The sequence below is a fragment of the Stenella coeruleoalba genome, assembly GCF_951394435.1.
Source record: "Stenella coeruleoalba genome assembly, chromosome: 1".
NCBI lineage: Eukaryota > Metazoa > Chordata > Mammalia > Artiodactyla > Delphinidae > Stenella > Stenella coeruleoalba.
In genome coordinates, this window is record NC_137169.1 from 14995713 (window position 1) to 15015706 (window position 19994).

Consider the following 19994-nt stretch of genomic DNA (forward strand, 5'->3'; position numbering starts at 1 on the left):
GCCCATCCACTCTAGGCTCAATCATGTGACTTGCTTTGGCCAATGAGATGTTACTGGACGCGAGGCTTGAAATGGACTTGTGCCTCTAGTGCACTTCTGTTGTGGGTGTGGGATAGCCTGTGATCCCAGGACGGGGAGGAGAGACAAATGGAGCAGAGCCGAGTTGCGCTGGTTGCCCCAGGCAAGGCTGGCCTAGATCAGTGGACAGTCAGCTGACCCACAGATGCATAAGCAGGCCCAGCAAAGGTCAGCCAAATGAAGCCTCAACACTTCTGAGCTACTGTGATAAATGGTTGTTATTTTAAGTCACTGGGTTATGGGGTTGTTTGTTATGCAGCAATTGCTAACTGACACACTATGTGATAATGTGATGGGCTGTTTATCTGTCTCCTCCCTATAAGGACCATAAACTTTGCCTCTCTGTGTTCTTGGAGACCAGCACTGTGCCTGGCTCACTGGGGGCCTCAGGCATGCAAAGGTACAGAACCAGTGTGGCTTGGGAGTGGTGGGAATGCTGCTGGTGGGGGTGAGGGGAGGCTTACCAGACAACACTGTGTATTTTAGGGCCTCCTGGGCCACCATGTTGGCAAGACCACTGAGGATGGTCTCCAGGGCGTTGCCAAGCTCCATCAGGTACGTGGCCTCCCAAGCCAGACAGTACTGCTCACGGCTGTGGGCCAGGGCAGCCCATGGGGCGCTGAAGGTGCCTGGGGAGAGCACAGGTAGGTGGGGTCTCTCCTGTGACAGAGGAGGCCTCTCACCCTTTCCCAGACAGTCGGCGACAGGGGCCCACTCACCCTTGCGGGGAGACAAGAGGCCCACCCCTGCCACTGAACGGCAGCTGACAGCAGAGCAGACGCGCTTCCAGACAGAGCACAGCGCCGCGCTGTGAGACAGCAGGCTGGGGTTCGAGACCCAGCTCCTGCATTCATTAGCAGTTGGGCGACCCCGGGCACCCTGGGTCACCATCCCACGCTAAGCCTCACTTTGCTTAGCTGTCAAGTCGGGAGACTAGCATTTATCTCTTTTCATAGAGTAGTTATAAGAACTAAGTATTCCAACTACCGTGTGTGTAAAGTGTTATTTTCTCTCACTCTGCAGTAATTCTGGCATCGAGGATGCTACGAGCACACAAGAAGAACACACGGGGCCACGAGCAGCTGGCTCCCTGAACCGGCTGCATCTCAGTCAACAGACATGGCCTGGGAAATAGTCTGCAAATCTGGAGCAGAGGTGTTTGAGCCCAGCTCTGCCATGAGCTCGCTGGCTCACCCGATTTTTCTGAGCCTCAATTTTCTCACTTAGGGACTGGAAATGGGAGGATGATGACAGTACCAACCACGTGACCAACGTCAAGCAGGAAAATAAAACCATGACAGTCTGCCTCCCTCTCTCCCTCCTAGTCCTTGAGGATGTTGTCACCTCTCCAGCAGGACTCTCAGACCCCCTGTGACCTGGCCCCTGCCTCCTTCACAGCCTCAGCAACCATCAGGTTACCCTCCAGAAACACATGCTTTTGATCGTGTTCGTTCACTCGTTCATTCATTCATTCATACCACAAACCTTAACTGAGTACCTAGACTATGCCAGGCCAGGCGCTTGACCCTGAGGATACAGACACCCATCATCGTAGGAAACGTTTAGTGAGCAAGTACTAAGTGCTGGGCAGCTCTGTGCTGAGGGATTTCCCATGCACTCTCTGATTTACCTCAACACAGTCTCTGAAATGGGGCTCCACAATTAGCCCCATTTCATAGCTGAGGAGGCTGAGCCATCCAGATAAAGTGCTCTCAGCCTGGGGAGGGAGAGGGCCATGCAAACATCATGTAGTCACTCATTTCTGGGCCGTGGGAGCATCGAGGGGCCCCGTGCATTTCTGCCCATGGCCCAAGTGACCTTCCACCCTTACTTGTCTCTGAGCTTCCAGCTCACTCGCCTTATCCCCGGGGAAGCTTCCCGGCCCCTTTGACAAGGGGGATCTAATGCACCTTGCACTTTTGCGTCCTGAGTTCTCGTCACAGTCTGCAATTTTCCATTTATTTTTGTGTCATCTGTTTAGTGCACGTCTGTCCTGCAGTCTGTCTGCCAAGCACTCGATTCCCAAAGCCTCATGAACACAGGATGAATGAATGAACAGTGGAGCCAGCTTCCCAGAGGCTTCGGGTTCTGGCTCAGCCACATGCCTCGACCTGCCAGACCCGAAGGCCTCGTCCCTACCCGAGGGTGCTCTGCTGACATGCAGACCACTGAGGGGCTGCTCCCCGCTCTGCAGAGAGTCTGTCACGGGTCTGCAGCAGCTCAGGGATTAACTGTCTCTAGTTATGGAGGAGGAGACGGCCAGCCCGAGACAGGATGCGGGCACAGATAGTGTGTGTGTGTGTGTGTGTGTGTGTGTCTGTGTGTGTGTCTGTGTGTGTGTCTGTGTGTCTGTGTGTGTGTGTGTCTGTGAGTGTGTGTCTGTGTGTGTGTGTGTCTGTGTGTGTGTCTGTGTGTGTGTCTGTGTGTGTGTGTCTGTGTGTGTGTGTGTCTGTGTGTGTCTGTGTGTCTGTGTGTCTCTGTGTGTCTGTGTGTGTGTGTGTCTGTGTGTGTGTGTGTGTCTGTGTGTGTGTGTGTGTGTCTGTGTGTGTGTGTGTGTCTGTGTGTGTGTGTGTGTGTGTGTGTGTGTCTGTGTGTGGTGGGCTCTGGACCCAGCTCGGCAGCTTTACGGTTGCAAGACTCACAAGCAAGGCACACTGCCCTTCTGAGCCTCAGTTTCTACACCTGTTAAAATGCAATGATGGCATCTGACTCACAGGTGTTGTGGGGATCATGTGAGAGGCTGCAGGAAAAGCATTATGCAAACTGTAAAGTGCAGTACTGCATTCTATCACCCTGTGGCCAAGAACATGGGCTATGGAGCCAGACAGAATGGGGGTGAGTCGTGCCCCAGTTCCTGACTAGCGAGGCGACCCTGGGCAGCCCTTATCAGCCTCGGTTTCCTCATCTGTAAAATGGGGGTGATAATGATGCCCACATCCGTGGCTTGAAGTGAGGGACTAAGTGAGCCAACGCATGCAAAAATGCCTGGCTTAGTGGGGAGCTACAAAGCCATAAGCATGAGTACAAACAATCGTATTTAATAAAGGGGCGGGCCCAAGAAAGCCCATAGATGCCCATCACACACGGAAACAAGCCTGTCATGACACGAGACTTCTTTCCTGGCCATGAGGGAGGCAGGACAAGGCGACTCATTGCCCTCCTGAACTGCACTCACCTACCTTGGTTACATTTCTGTAACCGCCGCCTCTGCCTAGGGAGCATATTGCAGGATAATGGCCCCCCCGCCCCCCCTCCCCCGGCCCCCGCCACAAATGAACTTGATTTTGCCCTGGGGCCAGCCCAGCAAGGGGGCGGGTAAAACAACCATAAGGGCTTTGCTTTCCACACCGGTCAGAACTGCAAATTCCTTCACTTAGACTCTTGCTCCTTCCTTCCTGTCTCAGTCTTTCTGTAGCATGGATGGTATCATGAAGCAAACGAAAAGAAACCCGTGAACTCTGGGTCAGGAGACCTGGGTTCGAATCCTGCATGTGCCACCTGTCTGCCATGGGATCCCTCTAGGTTTCCTCTTCGTCCAGATCAGGGTAAGAACAGCCCTCACCTCAGAGCATGGATGTGAGGGTCACTCGAGGTAACGTACGTCAAGCTCCTAGTGTGTGGGTGAAATGCCTGACTCATGGCGCTCGGTGCTCAGTCACTGTTCAGAGTCCCGTTTGGGGACTGGCCCTGGTACGCACATACCAGTAAGACTCTGGCGCCCAGTAATGCCTCTCAACAGAGCCTGGGCATTTCCTCACCTGCCTCCTCCTGTGCTGTTTAGAACAGCTGTGGCTTCTGCCCTCGGATCCCAGCAATTTGGGAACCCAGGAGGCTCTGAGCTTGTGTATTTGGTCAGGACGCTCCAGACTCCCCGGCCCACCCTGTTCTCTCCCTGATTGACGACCTGCTTGCTGAGCCTCACACCGGGCACTTGGAAAAGTGAGCCAACAGTAAGCGGACCATGACCTTATTCCTCAGTGCCACCCTGGTTAGAATCCCCCCAAAACACACACGTTCAAATTAGAGCAGTAAAGGGAAATAACGTTTGTGGAATGTCACTAAAAACCAGGTGCTTTCCACACGTTACCTTGTTTAATTTAATCTTTGTAAGTGCCGTGAAAGGCAAGGATAATTTGTTCTACTTTACAAATGAAGCAGCCAAGGCACAGAGAGGTGAAGTAAATTGCGTGAGGTCACACAGCCAAGATGTACTGATTTCTCACCTACGTGTTGAAACTCCTTTGCTATCTTCCACTTGCTCTGAGGATAAACTCAAACTCCTCGCCACAGCTCACATGCTCCTGTGTGATCCGGCGTCACCCACACTCCTGTCTTCTAGCTCCCTGCTCAAGCCATCCTGTGCTTCTCTTGTACCACTAGGCCTTTCTACATGCTGCCCTTTTGTTTGGTATTCACTTCTTTCTCCTTCCTTCTCTGGCTACTTCCCAGCCAGTCCTTAGCCTAAATGCCACTTCCTCCAATAACTTTTCCCTCACTCCCCAGAAGCACTCTGTGCTTCCCCTATCGTGCCTTCCATAAAGCTTCCCTGTAATTACTTGCTCAATGATCTGTCTTCTGCCTTGGACCACATGTTCCATGGGAGCAGAGGCCATGACTGTGCTGCTCACCGCTGAATTCCTAGGACCTGGCTCAGTGTCTGGCACATGCTCTATAAACTCTGTGGAAAGGATGGGTTGATGGGTGGGTGGGTGGGTGGTTAAATGGGTGAATGGATGGATGGATGGATGGATGAACAGATGATGGATGGGTGGAGGGGAAGACAGATGTGGGATAAAGTCATCTCACCTCTCCGAGTCTCAGTTTCCTCCTCTGAAAAATAGGTCCCCCCTACCCACCCCCTAAAGACATACACAGGCAAGAGCCTAGGCCAGGGTCTGGCCCACAGCAACAGACCCAGCTCAGCCAACGTCCACCCGCTTCTGCATCCTTTTCTGCCCCTGGTCCTCACGGTATTTGCCAGATGCCAGCCATCCCGTGATGGCGATGGTGATGTGTAGCTGCCTGCCTTCTGTGAGAGGCAGAAACGTGAACTCTTCAATGGCCCCAACACGCTTCTTCATCTTGTATCCTAAAGAACCAGATACAAAAGTGAGAATGGGGGTCACTGGGGACGCTGGGGAACGTTAGAGTGGCTCTGTGTACTCACACACTCACAGTGACTGCCAACCGTGTGCCCTGTCCCTTGACAAGCGTCCCGTTTTTGAACTCATTAAGGTCGGTGCCGTTATCGTCCTGACTACAGACGAAGGTAACAGGTTTCCAAAGGCTGGCTAGCCCCCAACTGGCAGAGCTGAAACTCAGAGCCCAAGCTCATAACCACCGCTCTGGCCTGATTCCGTGGGTACTACATTTTTTTCCCGCCCACGAACTTCAGGAGTGTAACACACTCCTCTCAGTGAAAGTGGTTTGAGCTGACCAAGATTCTCAATGTGGGAAGCAACATGCCACTTAACAGGAAACTCTGTGTGACTGGGGAGCTACTGACACATATGATTTGGAAACACTCCCCCACGGGATGCCGGTAAATGAGGGGTAGCCATGTGTCCTCTTACAAGAAGAAGCTCAACCGTCTCTGAGGCAGCCTGCCTGGAAACTTCTTAGATGGTGACAAGCAGGTCCAATCAGACCCTTTCTAAGAAGTCTACACCAGGTGCGGTTTCTCAAACTCAGCCTTGTCCCGAGCCAGGCCAAGCCATCCACCCAGTTCTCTGTGAAGCTCGCTATACGTTCTGGCACTGCCAGGACTCAGAGTGAGAAAAGCCATGTCCTCTTCCTCCGTCTCCCAGGGAGCCCTCACTGGTGAGAATCTGGGCCACCACTCCTTTGGAACCTTACCTGTCAGGCCAGCTCCAGCTGCACCGAACAGCGAGGTCATGACAGCTATGCCGGCCGCTGAGCCCAGAGCCGCTGCCCCGGCACTGCCAATGATTGTCGCGGCTCCGGCAGCAACAAGAGGGGCAGCCAGACCCCCGGTCACGCCTGCGAGGAAAGCGGCCCGTGGTGGGTAGAGGTGGGAGTGCGGACGGGGCCTGCTGCGCTCTTCCTCCACCGGCCTCCCTCCCACTGCCTCTCACGGACAATACTAGGGAGCACACCTACTACGCGCATGCGAGGAGGGGTGGGCTCCCAGCTGATCCCCCTGCACTCCCCACTCTTGCTCCCAGCCTGGCATCATCCCTCACTCCGTGCTGCCCTGGCCAGTGCCACCATCTCATCTTACCGATCACTGTTCCGCCTCCCAGCGTCGCCAGGCCTATCAGGAGATAGCGCTTCCACTTCCTCCGGTTTTCTTTCTTCTTCCGGGATGCCTCGGCCGTTCTGGGGGTGGGTGGGGGGAGAAGTTGCTCTCTAGGACTGGCTGTGTCTGGGATCCCTTGACACCTCCCCGCCCCACCAAGCCCCAAACTGGGATCAGTGCTGGGTGCTCTGTCATGCAGAGCGAGGTACCAAGGTTACCTTGGACCCATCTATGGTTTTAAAAACCTGAAAACATTCTAAAACCCAGCTGGGGAATCCCAGTACGTGGGAGGTGCTACTTACCCAACGGATCCATCCTAACAGGGTTGCAATTTGAATAATGAAAAGACAAAAAAATAATAATAATAGTGGCAAAAGAAGCACAAAACTATCTTTATACAGATGGACCCAGAATGAGTACCAGATAGAGTCACAGACATCATCACCTCACTCCTTCCTTCCCCTCCCCCCACTCCGCCATCAGAGCCCACCTCCCTCTGGAAGGAATTTGGGAACCAATTTCCTTCAGATTTATCTTTTCAAAGAGGGGTTAGAGAAATGTCTGTACTGGAGACCTTGGCCTTGGGGCAATAGCTAGAACCCTTCAGACTTGAAATTTGAAAGTGACAAAATGTAGCAAAAGGGAAGCATATGGAGTAAACTGGGGTCAGGTGAATCCTGAGAATGGCCCAGGAGAGTCACTAAACCCAACTTTCCTGTCCAACATCTGGCCCCCTGTGCTTTGGGGCAATAAGGAGAAGGATGGGAGACAAGGGTGGGGCAGTGCGGTCACTACCAGTGGGAACTCTGAACTGAACTTGGAGTTTGGACAACAACTCAACGTACAGAGCGATGGCCAATGATGATGATGATAAAAGAAGGGTTAATGTTTATTGAGGACTTCCAACATGCCTGCCACTGTGCTTTGCACTTCGAATGGTTTATCTTATCCTAGAAGCAGTTTTATTATTGTCTGCGTATCACAGACGAGGACACGGATAAGAGTGCCCTCCTCCTGAGTGGCAGTGGGGATCAGCAAAAACAATGTCTGTCAAGCGCAGAGCTTGACAGTTGGCCCCGCGAGCGGGGACCGAGACAGTGGCTGTTGCCGTGAAACTCCATCTCCCTGAAACTCAGTTCCCCCTTTTGTAAAAATGGGGATGATAACATCTCCCTCATAAGGATGTTGGTTTGTAAAGCTTAAATTAATTCCTTCTTCATCCCTTTGATCAACAAACTTTTATGGAGAATGGACAGCAGGCTGGAACGTCTGTGTGTCGGCGAGCAGAACAACGCAGTGCTCAACCGGAGCCGTTTCCTTCCCATCTCTCGCCTCCTGAACCATACATGATAGAAAGAAACAGTTCATCCTCCGGTCAGTGAAAAGAAGTTGGATTTGAGATGGGCTTTCGGAGACCCGCTATGCTTTTTGGTTGTCTGCCCGCTCACCTCAACCCACTTTCCTAAGCACGTCCTGGGGGTACAGCACAGCACTTCTCGGTTGCTTCACTACTGAGCGGAAACCAATTCTCCATGATCACAGGTGCTGGTTTTTCATGACTGAAATTCACGCCCTCAGATGTGCGGGAAGAGGCCGAACCACAGGCATTTAGCAAAGCGGACGGCAGGACGGCGATGAAGGGCGTGGGTTCTGGTGTGAGGTTTCAAATCCTGTAAACTAGGCTTGAATCCTCCCTCTGCTGTGGTGGTGCATGACAGTCCTCCAGGTGTTCAGTTATCCCTCCTGCACTGGTCCTCCCTATGGAACAATTACACACCTCTGCCCCGATGAGCTGAGTGGTTCCACGACCCGCTTTAGCCAGTAGCTGGAAAGGATATGAGTCACTTCTGGCAAAATCTTTATGAGTCAGTGCAGCTCCTGGTAAGTCTCCTTTTGCTCTGCCCCGAGACCAGCAACACTCCCAATAGAGGTCACCCTGTCAACTGGGACCCAGAACCAAGGAAGTGTGGACTAAAGCCACAGCCAACTTGCAAGAAATGCACTTGTGTTGCTGTAAGCCATCGAGACGTGGAGGTCATTTGTTACCGCAGCAAAACCTAGGCTATCCTGCTGGACAGGGCCACTTACTAACCTTGGGACTATGTACAAATGACTTGTCCTGAGTTTCCTCGTCCATGAAGTGGGAATGATAATAGCGCTGAATTTCCAGGGGTACTAGGAGGGCTAAACCTATGGTGACTGGCATACTGTCATCGTTCAGTATGTTTACTGCTATCATCATTCCTTCCATGGTTATGACAATTTCCTCCACAGGCTGGAGATATACTTTGGCCCTTAATTGCTAGTACCAATCGGGGCAAACAGGAAGGCTGGAAATTAGTTGCTTTCGGCAGAGTTCAAGGCCTGAGGAGAAATTCCAGCTGCTGAGGGCGTACAAGAGGAACACACAGGGGCTATGAGCAGCTGGCTCCGTGAACCAGCAGCAAATTGTTCGACAAACACTGCCTGGGAAATAGTCTGCAAATTCGGGGTGAGGTCTTTGAGCCCAGCTCCGCCATGATCTCGCTGGCTCCCCTGATTTTTCTGAGCCTCAATTTTCTCACTTAGGGACTGGAAATGGGAGGATGATGCGAGCACTACCACGTGACCAGTGTCAAGCAGGAAAGTACAATCACAACTGTCTGCCCCCCTCTCTCCCTCCATCCTGGTCCTCCCTCTGCCTTGAGGACAGAGTCACCTCTCCAGCAGGACACTCAGGCCCTCCCGTGACCTGGTCCCTGCCTTATTCACAGCCTCATCGTTCATCAATTCCTAACTTACACTCTACCCTCCAGAAACACTGAACTGCCTGCAGGCACACTGCCCACGTCTCAGTCCTGTGTTCCTGCTGGCCCTCGGCTGCCAAGGACCTTCTCACCTTCCTTTGCCTGGCTAAACATGACTCATCGTTCCAGAGTCACCTCCTCGCCTGCCTGAACCTCAAGGTTGCCTACATGCTCCGACTCCAGGCCTCCCTAACCCTCTGTACGGTATTAGCCTGGAATTCTAGACCATTGATTTTCAAAGGGGGGGCTTTGGATCAACTGCATCAGAATCCCCAGGGGGTAGCTGTTAAAAGCACTACTTCCTGGGTGAGGAAACCACCTGTAACAAGCTCTCCAATTATCTCAAGTTTGCGAATCACAGGGCTGAACCTTTGGGACACAGATAAAGCCTTTCCTGTGTTCCACCCTCAGCCGCTGGCCCTGGGATTGGCACCTGGATGGGGCTCAGAAGACGTTTTTTGAAAAGAACCTACTCATTCCACAGCAAGAATTGGACGTGAACATCTTGCTGCCGTGATCTTTTCTCCCACTCACTGTCCATTTCTATGAAAACCAGGGGGTACATACATTTTGGCTAAATAAAATATTTAGCCAGAGTGTAGGCCAATCACCATCAAGAATGAAATTTCTGGGATAGCAGAACAAATCTAGGATGTTACAACATTTTCATGATTAGTACAGATTTGTTATTAAGAACATAGTCAAATTCTTGAGTGGGTGCCCTTGACATTTCTTAGCACAGTCTGCTTCTAGATTGTTCCTGCAGTGACACCTGCACATCTGGGATACTAGACAGTCATCACTTTTAGCTGAGTTTATGGAGGGGGAAACTCATAGCCTAAAGGGAATAAAATAACTAAAGAGTAAATATCGTTCTTGAAGCTGTTTTATTTAAATGTATAAATGCTAGTATATCAGATCAATTTTATAAAGATTGGATTGATGATATACTCTAATCTCTAGTATTCTGCTTTGTATTATTATTAAAACAATTTTTTTTGGCTGTGTTGGGTCTTTGTTGCTGCACGTGGGCTTTCTCTAGTTGTGGTGAGCGGGGGCTACTCTTTGTTGCGGTGCGCGGGCTTCTCATTGCGGTGGCTTCTCTTGTTGTGGAGCACGGGCTCTAGGCACGCGGGCTTCAGTAGCTGTGGCACATGGGCTCAGTAGTTGTGGCTCGCGGGCTCTAGAGCACAGGCTCGGTAGTTGTGGCGCATGGGCTTAGTTGATCTGCAGCATGTGGGATCTTCCTGGACCACGGCTGCAAACCCGTGTCCCCTTCATTGGCAGGTGGATTCTTAACCACTGCGCCACCAGGAAGTCCCTGCTTTGTATTATTATTTGAATGTTTACCAAAAAAAGAATGTAATATTTTTCCTAAAAGTTATTTAGCTAAGGCACTCTCTCTTAATGTACACCTGAACTGCCAATCGATTTCCTTATTTGAGTACTTGAACGCTCTTAGTAACTGTTTTGTACACAAAACGAACAGCTTTCCCGTTAATCATTAATTATCACAGCACTTCACTCCTGCAATAACTTCAGTTGTCTGATTGAATTTCAACCTCTAAAGCACAAGAGGAGAGGCTGGCTCTGAGTTACATCTATGACGCTTCCTATATTGGGAAGTGAGAATTCAGAGCACGACACTGAATCCAAATGAAGCCCTGTTCCTATTACTGACTTTGCTTGCTGACTAGGCACCATGGCAATCTCTGTCATCACATAGCCTCTGGCCACACTCATGACCTGGGATGTCAGAAGTGACCTTGGGCTGACATTCCATGTCAGCTTCCCAAAGACAGAGGCTGAAGCCAAAATGCAGATTTGGGCCAAATCCCAGGCAGAGGTCACAGATACCTTGAGAAGAGCAGAGACACCCCCGCACTGCTTATCTCATGGGTCCACAAAGAAATTTCCCTCACTGCCACCTTATCTCCCATGAGAGGGTGTTCCTTACCTTTACTGCCCTCACCACCACCCTTTTCTTTTTTTAAATCACCTTCTCCAGTAGATAGAGAGGGAGTGCTTATCTCTGGGGAGTCTAGAGACACATTCCTAGTAAACACTCAGAAAGCCCCGCAAAAGGATTATCTTCACCGCCTTCCTCAGAATTAAGAATGAAACCTCGGATTCTCAACCATGCCTTGAGGGATGCAGTAAGCAATGTTCAGACTGGATAAGGAGGTTGAATCAGATGGTGCCACTGGCCAGCTGGGTGGCCTCGGGTGAATTACGTCACCCTTCTGACATTCTGTTTCTTCCTCTGCAAAAGCCTCAGGGGATTGTAATGAGAACCCAGTGAGATGGTATCTTGTACCTGCATCTAGAGAGCGCTCAATAAAGGTTAGATGTTGACCCTGTTATTATGATGGGATCAGTATCAACGTCCAGCACCGCACTTGCTAACATTTACTATGTGTCAGGTGCTCTTCCAAGCCTTTGATATGTATTAATTAATTTAACCCTCTTGACAGCCCTATGAGGGAGATCCTACCACTGTCCCTGTGCTACAGATGAAGAAACTGAGGCACAGAGAAGTGAAGTCACCAAACAAGTAGGGGAAGCTTGGATGGCCTCAGGGCTCAGATGGGGACCCAAGAACAGAAAGGTGGTACATCACACCCTGAACTCCAGTTGCAAAGGATCGCCTTGGGGTGCTGAGTGAGAAGCTCACCTTGCAGAAACACAAAACCTTAGAGTTAAAAGAAACCTACATACAACTCGATACTCTACTTGTACAGGTGAAAAAACTGGTGCTGGTGTCTGGACAGGGAAAGCAACGTGCCCAGGGCCACACAGGGACTTAGTAGCAGAATCAAACAGAGAACCAGGTCCCTTGGCTGACCAGTCCCTATGCTTTCCCTGCGTCTCAGACCCCTCCAGAGACCATAGATAGAATCTGAGAGGTTGCCAAAGTCCCTAAAATTGAGTTAAAAAATGACACCTGTGGAGTATTATTCTGAGGAAATGGCCCATGCAGTAATAACAGCAATAACAGTACTATAGCAAATGTTGATATTTAACAACTAGTAACTCTGTGCAAGTCCTGCTCGAAGCGCTTTATGTGTACAAACTCATTTGAGCCCCACAAGAACCCTATGAAGAGGGTGCTATTATTATCCCCATTTGTAGCTGGGGAAACTGAGGCCCAGAGAAGTTAAATAACTTGCCCAGGATCACACGGCTGGTAAGTGGCAGAGCTGGGCTGTTTTACACATTCCCTCATCTGGCATTACTGGTATTATCAGAGCAGACCCTCTGGGTAATGTGTTTCTTTCTGACAATAGATTTCCAGACAATACTTAAGAGTGTCCTTCATTTCAAGGCATACTTGAGGGATCCAGGTGTTGGCCTGGATCCAGCTGTTTCTTTATTGACACAGCTCTGGGAGTCAAAACAAGTCTATTTTCAGGTTATTTCAACAGACCAAGTTTCCTCCTTTCTCAAGGAATCGACCCCCTCCCTTTGCCCTACAAACCCTGGCGGGAGGGCGGCTCCAGTTCTGAATTTGGCTTCAAAGCTAAATTCCCAGCTGGGCTGAACTGGGCACAGCCTGGCTGCTCAAAGAAAGCCTTCATGGCCGAACAAAACCCAAGGCTGGGAGATGTGCCTGGTGCAAGGAGCCCGCAATTAGGCTGTGACTGGGATCGATTTATTACCCTGGGATTAGATCCTGTGTAAGGTGTTCTGCAAAGAGCTGAGCTCTGGCCAAGTTACCAGGAAAATTTCCCTCAACACACACCTGACCATACACAGATAGCAAAGCCTCTTGACAGCTGGCAGGTATGGGGGAATGTGGGGGAAGGGAAGGACTCATACATACTGAGCCCTTGCTACATGCCAGCCCTGGGCCAAGCACTTGATAATACAATTGCATTTGTTTTCCACAATGACCCTAGGAGGATGCTATTCTTATTCCTATTTTACAGATAAGAATATTATGGCTTAGAGAATGGGGGTTGGGGGGCACCCACCCAAGGTCAAAAAGCAAACAGGTGTCAGAGGTGGGATTTGAACCCAGGCCACTCTGGCCCACAGACAAGGTGTCACAAGAACTGAGGGGGAGTGGGGTGTTGGGGCCACAGAATGTTAAAGTCACAAACTCATGGCCCTTAGCATTCATCCATTCAATCCCCCTTTCCTACAAATGAGGATGGAGGCCCAGAGACGGGAAGTGACTTGATAAGGCCACACAGAGAGTCAGGACTGCACTGTGACTCTCTGTCCAGTGCTCTTCCCACCTCAGTGCACCATTTATTAATGGGGGGAGGGGACACACAGGATGCTGTTATCTGAAGAGTGGAAGTCCTTGATTCCTGGCAGGGTGGCCAGGGCCGCAGGGCACACTTACTCAGATTCCTCCTCTTTGGTTTCCTTCAGGCTCTCGAGGAACGTCTCTTCGAGGAGGTCCAGCTCCTCCAAGGGCACCTGGAGGAGGGAGGTCATGTGGCAAATGAGGACTCGGGCCCGAGCATCGTAGCGTCCTGCAAAGAGAGAAAGAGCACGGGGTCAGTTCAGCTTCCAAGCACAGAGATGTTAACAGCAGCGCAACGGATGAAACCCAAACCCCAGATACATCCGAAGTGCACAGCCCCGAGAACCAGTCAGCTGAACAAGAAGACAGCTTCTGGGGCGGAACAGTGTGCAACTGTTACCCATATGGATCAGAAGAAAGGTGGCGTGTTTCACCAAATCAGCAAAGATCAAATTTTCACATCCCAAAGCTGTTGAGGACGTGATAGCACGATCAGAAGCAGATCCAATTCCATCATGACATACAAGGCCCCTGGCCAACTCCACGACCTCACCTTCTAGAATGTTCCTGCTGCGGAGCCTTTGCACTTGTTTTGTTTCCACCACCGGGAAGGCTCATTCCCCAGATCTTCTTGGGAGGCTCCTCCCGCTCTGTTCAGACGCCTCCCGCTTACAGAGGCCTTCCCGACCCCCGGCCCCCATTACTCTACCCCTTCACCCTGCATTTTGTTCCACACAGAGCTTGCCCTGCTCTGACATCATATCCATGTACTCTCGTTTGTCTCTCCCCGTGAAGTATAAACTTGATAAGTATAAACTCTGCACTGCTGTATCTCCAGTCCTTAGGAGAGTGCTCGGCACAAAGAATAAATGTTCAATTGATGACCTGACAGACCTGGGTACGGATACTATTTGTGTCTAACCTTGGGCAAAGCTCATCCTCGCTCAGGTGGAAGTGGAAATAGTAACAGTCATCTCACAAAGTTTTTTTTTTTTTTTTTTTTTGGCGGTACGCGGGCCTCTCATTGCTGTGGCCTCTCCTGTTGCGGAGCACAGGCTCCGGACGCGCAGGCTCAGCGGCCATGGCTCACGAACCCAGCCGCTCCGCGGCACGGACCGGGGCACGAACCCGTGTCCCCTGCATCGGCAGGCGGACTCTCAACCACTGTGCCACCAGGGAAGCCCTCACAAAGTTTTGAGGAGAGGACTCTGGGTCCATGACGGGTCCTTAATGAATGATGCAGAACTGGCCTCCTCTGCTGGGTGTCTGCAATGCTGCATGGTAATTTTATACTAAGGTCGTAGTAGCTACGATAACCTCAGCTTCTGCAAAATAAACCAGTTCCTTCCACTAACAAGGGTCCTTAGAGCGAGCCGTGGTCTGGAAGCACTTGCCCAGCTGCCCTCGGCCGCCTCCCTGGATGAGGACCTGTGTGTCGGGAAACAGACACCACAGGCCACGTCTTGGGGTTATTGATCAGCTAATGTCCCACAAATAAAGGAGCTCCCTCCTACGCTCACAGACTATTGCACGTAGGCCGTAATCGACCTGTGGCAATTGACAAGCCTTGGCCGTGGTGATTAACTGATGGCAGCTATCATGAGCCACTAATTCATACTCCACTGGTCAAGGCTGCCGTGATTCAGTTTCTGGAATACAGACTGCCAGGTGCACAGGTGATTAAAACCTCCCAAGGTATTCTCAGGCACGGGACTCTGGAATGTCAGCCTCGTGTAAGGGTCATTTCAAGGACCTTGACAGCCAGGCTGCTGGACTTGGAGCTGAGGTTCTATTTAAGGCAGGTGGTGAGTGGTAGAGGAGGGGCAGGAGTCCTGGGCTACCCAGGACAACTTGCCAGGTAGCCAACTCACTCCTCAAGGGCCAATCCATCCTGTCTCAATAAAAAGCCCAACTTGGGGTTCAGGCCAAAAGCCTGGGCATCGTTCTTGATTTTTCTCGTTGCCCCTCCTCAGACATCCAATTTACCAGCTGATGGTGACAGCTGCACCTCCAAAATGTATCCTGAGTCTGACCACGGCTCCCCATCTCTGCTGCACGGCCACTGTGACTGCCATCGCTCTTCAAGGACCAGCCATTGCCCTGGTTCCTCCTGCCCCACACTCTATTTGCCACACGGCAGCTTGAAGGGTGAAGTCATAAATCTAATTGGGGTTCTCTTCCCCAACTTAAAACTCCCCAATGCACTTAGAATAAAATCCACATTTCTTCCCATGGTCTGCAAGATTGTACATTTTCCTGCCACTCTCTACCACCTCAGTTCCTACTGGTCCCTGTTTCCACCAGTATTTGTCCCACCAAGAAGCCAAGCTCATTCCTGCCCCAGGGCCTTTGCACTTGTTCTAACTAGCAAGCTCCTGATTTGAGAAGGTCTGGGTGCATTCATGCCTGGAGGAAGTGGTGTAATCAAGATGACTCCTCCTGCTACCTCTGCAGGAAAGGAAACCAGCATCCACGGTGCTCCTAACAAATGCTGGGCACCACTCAGGAAGCTTGCATTCCTGATTGCTAATCTTCCCAGTGGTCCTGGGAAGCTGGTATTATGATGCCTCATTTTGCACAAGAGGGAAGAACGGGTGCAGAAAGGCTAAGAAACTTCCTAAATCAGGGGTCCCCAGCCCCCAGTCCACAGACCGGTACCGGTCCGTGGCCTGTTAGGAACCGGGCCGCACAGCAGGAGGTGAGCTGTGGGCGCGGGGCGAAGCTTCATTGGCCGCTCCCATCGCTCCCTGTCGTTAGCATCACCGCCTGAACCATCTCCCCCACCCGAGTGTGCGGAAAAACTGTCTTCCACGAAACCGGTCCCTGGTGCCAAAAAGGTTGGGGACCGCTGTTCTAAATCACACAGCTGAGAGAGCCGTGGAATTTGGCTTAAAACCCAGGATGCCAAAGTTTCTGTTCATTTCACTGTGGCTGCCTTTTAAAGGCAAATCTACTTGAGGGAATTCCCTGGAGGTCCAGTGGTTAGGACTCCGAGCTCTCATTGTGGAGGGCCCAGGTTCGATCACTGGTTGGGGAACTAAAATCCCACAAGCTGAGCAGTGCAGCCAAAAAAAAAAAAAAAAAAAAAAAAGACTAGAATAAGGCAAATCTACTCGAGTGAAGGAGTGAAGTTTTGGGATTCCAGGTCAATCCCATGTGGTCAGCTGTGAATCCTACCTTCTGGGTGCATGGGATATGGGGGGTGCACCCACAATCCCAGGCATAGCCCTAGGCCATGGGCCAAAGGTGCACACACAGGACCCATCACCCGGCAGCCTGTTCTTTGGAAAATCTTGGTGGGGGGCGGGCTCAGGGATCTTGGCTCTGCCCCCAGGGGGCAGGAGTATGCCAGCCTCCAACTGCTGGGCAGCCCCAGCACCCACCCAGACTCCACCCTTGGAGCCCAACTGGTCCTTCTGGCCTAGGAAGAGCAAGGGACATGTCCAAAGTCACCCAGTGTGTTTGGACAGACCCGGGGGCAGAACAAACACTTCTGGGCTCCTTTTCTCACCAGCATCTCAATAGAGAAGTTGAAGCACTTTGCACTTCACCATCCAACACTGTGCTGTGCATTAAAGGATGAACAGCGCCCTTGGAGCTAAACGCCAGGTGCACCCCCGGCGCTGTGACAACCACCACCACCTGCCCTGCATTTCCAAATGCACCTCCTCAGGGAGCAGTACAACCTCCATTGCCAGGCACTGAACCAGCCTCTGTTCTCACTATGGATCTGAGTTCGGGAGCCAGAATGACCTGCCTGGGGTTGAGCTTGCCTCTCCTCGGAGAGCAGCAGAATCCCAGACCTTTGGGAAGAGATCACGGCCAATCCCCTCCCTTTGGGGACTGCCCTCCAGACCAAAGGAAAAAGGAATTCAGAGGCAGAAACTTCAGCCTTTGTTGGGACACAGACTGGGGTTTGAATTTTCATCTGACTACCTACTAGCTGAATGGCTTCTGGCAAGTTTCTTGACCTCTCTGAGCCTCAGTTTCCTCATCTGTACAATGGGGGCAAGAATACCCTTTTAATCTGGCGTTTGTTGAGATACAGTGAGAAGATGCATGTGATGAGACTGGCCAGCACCTGGGATGCAGTAAGTGATCAAGAAAGGGTGGCTAATAGTACTCTTTTTATGGTAAATTGTCAAATTTCCTCTGTCCTTAGATGCTAAGAAGCCAGGGCTGCTGGGGTGAGGCTGTGAGCTGCTGCTGCTGCGTCAGCACGGGGAGCCTTCGTCTCGCCTTTCCCTGCGGTCCGAGGACACTCTCAGGCCATATTCATTCAACTGATTACCCAGCCTACTGCACTGCCATCCCTCGATGGACCGACTTTTTTTTTTGGCCGTGCTGCATGCCTTGTGGGATCTTAGTTTCCCGACCAGGGACTGAACCCGGGACCTGGCAGTGAAAGCACCGAGTCCTAACCACTGAACAACAAGGGAATTCCCCCAACTTTTCTAATTGTACATTTTATGTAACATTTAGAATATTTATACCCAATTTCACCCTCAATGAATTTTTTTTTTCATATAAAGGAAACCACACCTTACTCTAGTCCTACGGTCCTCCCCCCATCTCCCCCATGGGCACTGGGCTGACTTACAAGTCTTCCCAGGGTCTTCACTTTGGTGGGCAGAGTGTGGCTGGAGGCACGGGACTTTTTTTTTTTCTTTTTAAATTTAATTAATTAATTTTTGGTTGCATTGGGTCTTCGTTGCTGCACGTGGGCTTTCTCTAGTTGTGGTGAGCGGGGGCTACTCTTTGTCACAATGTGCATACTTCTCATTGTGGTGGCTTCTCTTGTTTCGGAGCACGGGCTCTAGGCGTGCGGGCTTCAGTAGTTGTGGCATGTGGGCTCAGTAGCTGTGGCTCACGGGCTCTAGAGCACAGGCTCAGTAGTTGTAGTGCACGGGCTTAGTCGCTCTGCGGCCTGTGGGATTTTCTTGGACCAGGGATCAAATCTGTGTCCCGTGCAATGGCAGTTGGATTCTTAACCACTGCTCCACCAGGGAAGTCCCAAGGGACACGACTTCTAAGATGCACCCTGTCTCAGGGCAGGACGTGAACTCAGATGGTTTCAGGTATGACTCCTGCCTTTTCTCTTCACGTCTCATTTTGGGGGGACAGTTAAGGGTGTTCAACGTGGCAACGAGCTTACTTCAAGGCCGGTGGTCATGGGAGCAAAGGGGGCCCATCTGAGGCCCTCCTCCAGCTCCACCCTCTCAGCTGCTGGCAAGATTGGCCTCCTCCGGCCTCTACCACATGGGGTGCCCACGCTTCATTCTGGCCTCATCAAATCCCCTAAAGTCAGCTGTAAGGATGAGGACTTTATCATTTTATCTCCATGTAGGAAGCAGAACAGCAGTTAAGCATGGACTCTGGAACCACACTGCCTGGGTCTGAATCCTTGCTGTGTGACCTCGGGCAGGTGATTTCACTTTCTGGGCCGCAGCTGCCTCTTCTGTAAAATGAGGGACAGGAATAGCATCTACCTCCCAGGGCTGTTGAGGGGTTTAAACAAATTGTAAAGCATTTTTCTCGGGGCCTGCACACAGTAGGCACTCAATGAGCATCGGCCCTGGTTAGAACTACTCCCAGCACCTAGCAGACGGCCTGGCACACACAGTGCGGGCTCCGTTCTCATTTGCTGAATGGATGAACAGCCAGCTTCAATACTGACAGCAAGCTTTACGAACCTTGAGGATCCTGATGAAGAACCTAGCCGCCAGCTGACAACGCGTTCCACCACGACCAACGACCAACCTCTCAAACCTTTCTGATTCATTGGGGAGGTAGGGTTTGCAACTCAGTAATAAAGACCAGGTCAGAAAGTAGAGCCAAGTTTGCGGTGAAGGTTGTTATATCTCACGTGGCTGCATGTCGTCGGGTTCCATGGCCTGGAGTCAATGTTACCTTTGGATTCAGGGTACAGAGGGCAAGAGCCATGCTTCAGCTTCAGTGTCCTGCGCACGTTCACCACGAGACTCACTGCCTTAAACGGAATTTGAAACTTACTTGGAAATGCCACCTCGGGTTACTTAACCTCCTGAGCCTAATTTCCTACCAGTGGGGATAACAGTATCTACTCTAGCAGTTGATTTGAGGATTTTATACGATGCAATAAGTCACCATCTGTGTATAGGACCTAGGAGAGCAACTAGGTAACTTATAAAGATTACCAACTACAAATAAACCAGCCCCACCTGAGACGGCCAAATTTGGGGTCCTGAACCCATGGTTCTCAACCAGGGATGTTTTTGCCCCCCGAGGATATCTGGCAAAGCATGGAGACATTTCTGGTTATCACAACTCAGGAAGTGCTACTGGCATCTAGTGAGTAGAGGCCAGGGATTCAGCTCAATCTCCTACATGGCACGGGGTGGTCCCACAACAAAGAATTATCCAGTCCCAAATGTCAATAGTGCCACAGTTGTGAAACCCAGTCTCGAGTTGGCTCAGATGTAGTTTAACCTTCAACATATAAAAGGCTTATTTTTTCCAGTTGTGTGGGCAAGAAGCTTCATGGGTTGTTACTGGATGAGAAGGAAATGATTAGCATGCATAAAAAATTCCACCCAGCTGCCAAGATGGCATTGTTTTGTGACTAAGATCCCAATAT

The 19994-nt window shown here is 51.1% G+C and overlaps 1 protein-coding gene across 8 annotated transcripts in view; it reads right to left on the reverse strand.

The window, feature by feature from the left end:
• The window catches only part of TMCO4 (transmembrane and coiled-coil domains 4), a 96720-nt gene that overhangs the window by 45379 nt on the left and 31347 nt on the right, over positions 1 to 19994 (reverse strand). For 6 of the 8 annotated variants that reach the window (XM_079920706.1, XM_079920709.1, XM_079920710.1 and 3 more), the window contains 5 exons: positions 13475 to 13607; positions 6320 to 6417; positions 5935 to 6078; positions 5048 to 5167; positions 543 to 707 (listed from right to left, as the gene is read on the reverse strand). In XM_079920706.1, coding sequence (XP_079776832.1) covers positions 543 to 707; positions 5048 to 5167; positions 5935 to 6078; positions 6320 to 6417; positions 13475 to 13607 — 660 coding nt within the window. The remainder of the gene's footprint in view (positions 1 to 542; positions 708 to 5047; positions 5168 to 5934; positions 6079 to 6319; positions 6418 to 13474; positions 13608 to 19994) is intronic. The other 2 variants (XM_079920712.1, XM_079920713.1) reach the window with 2 other exon arrangements.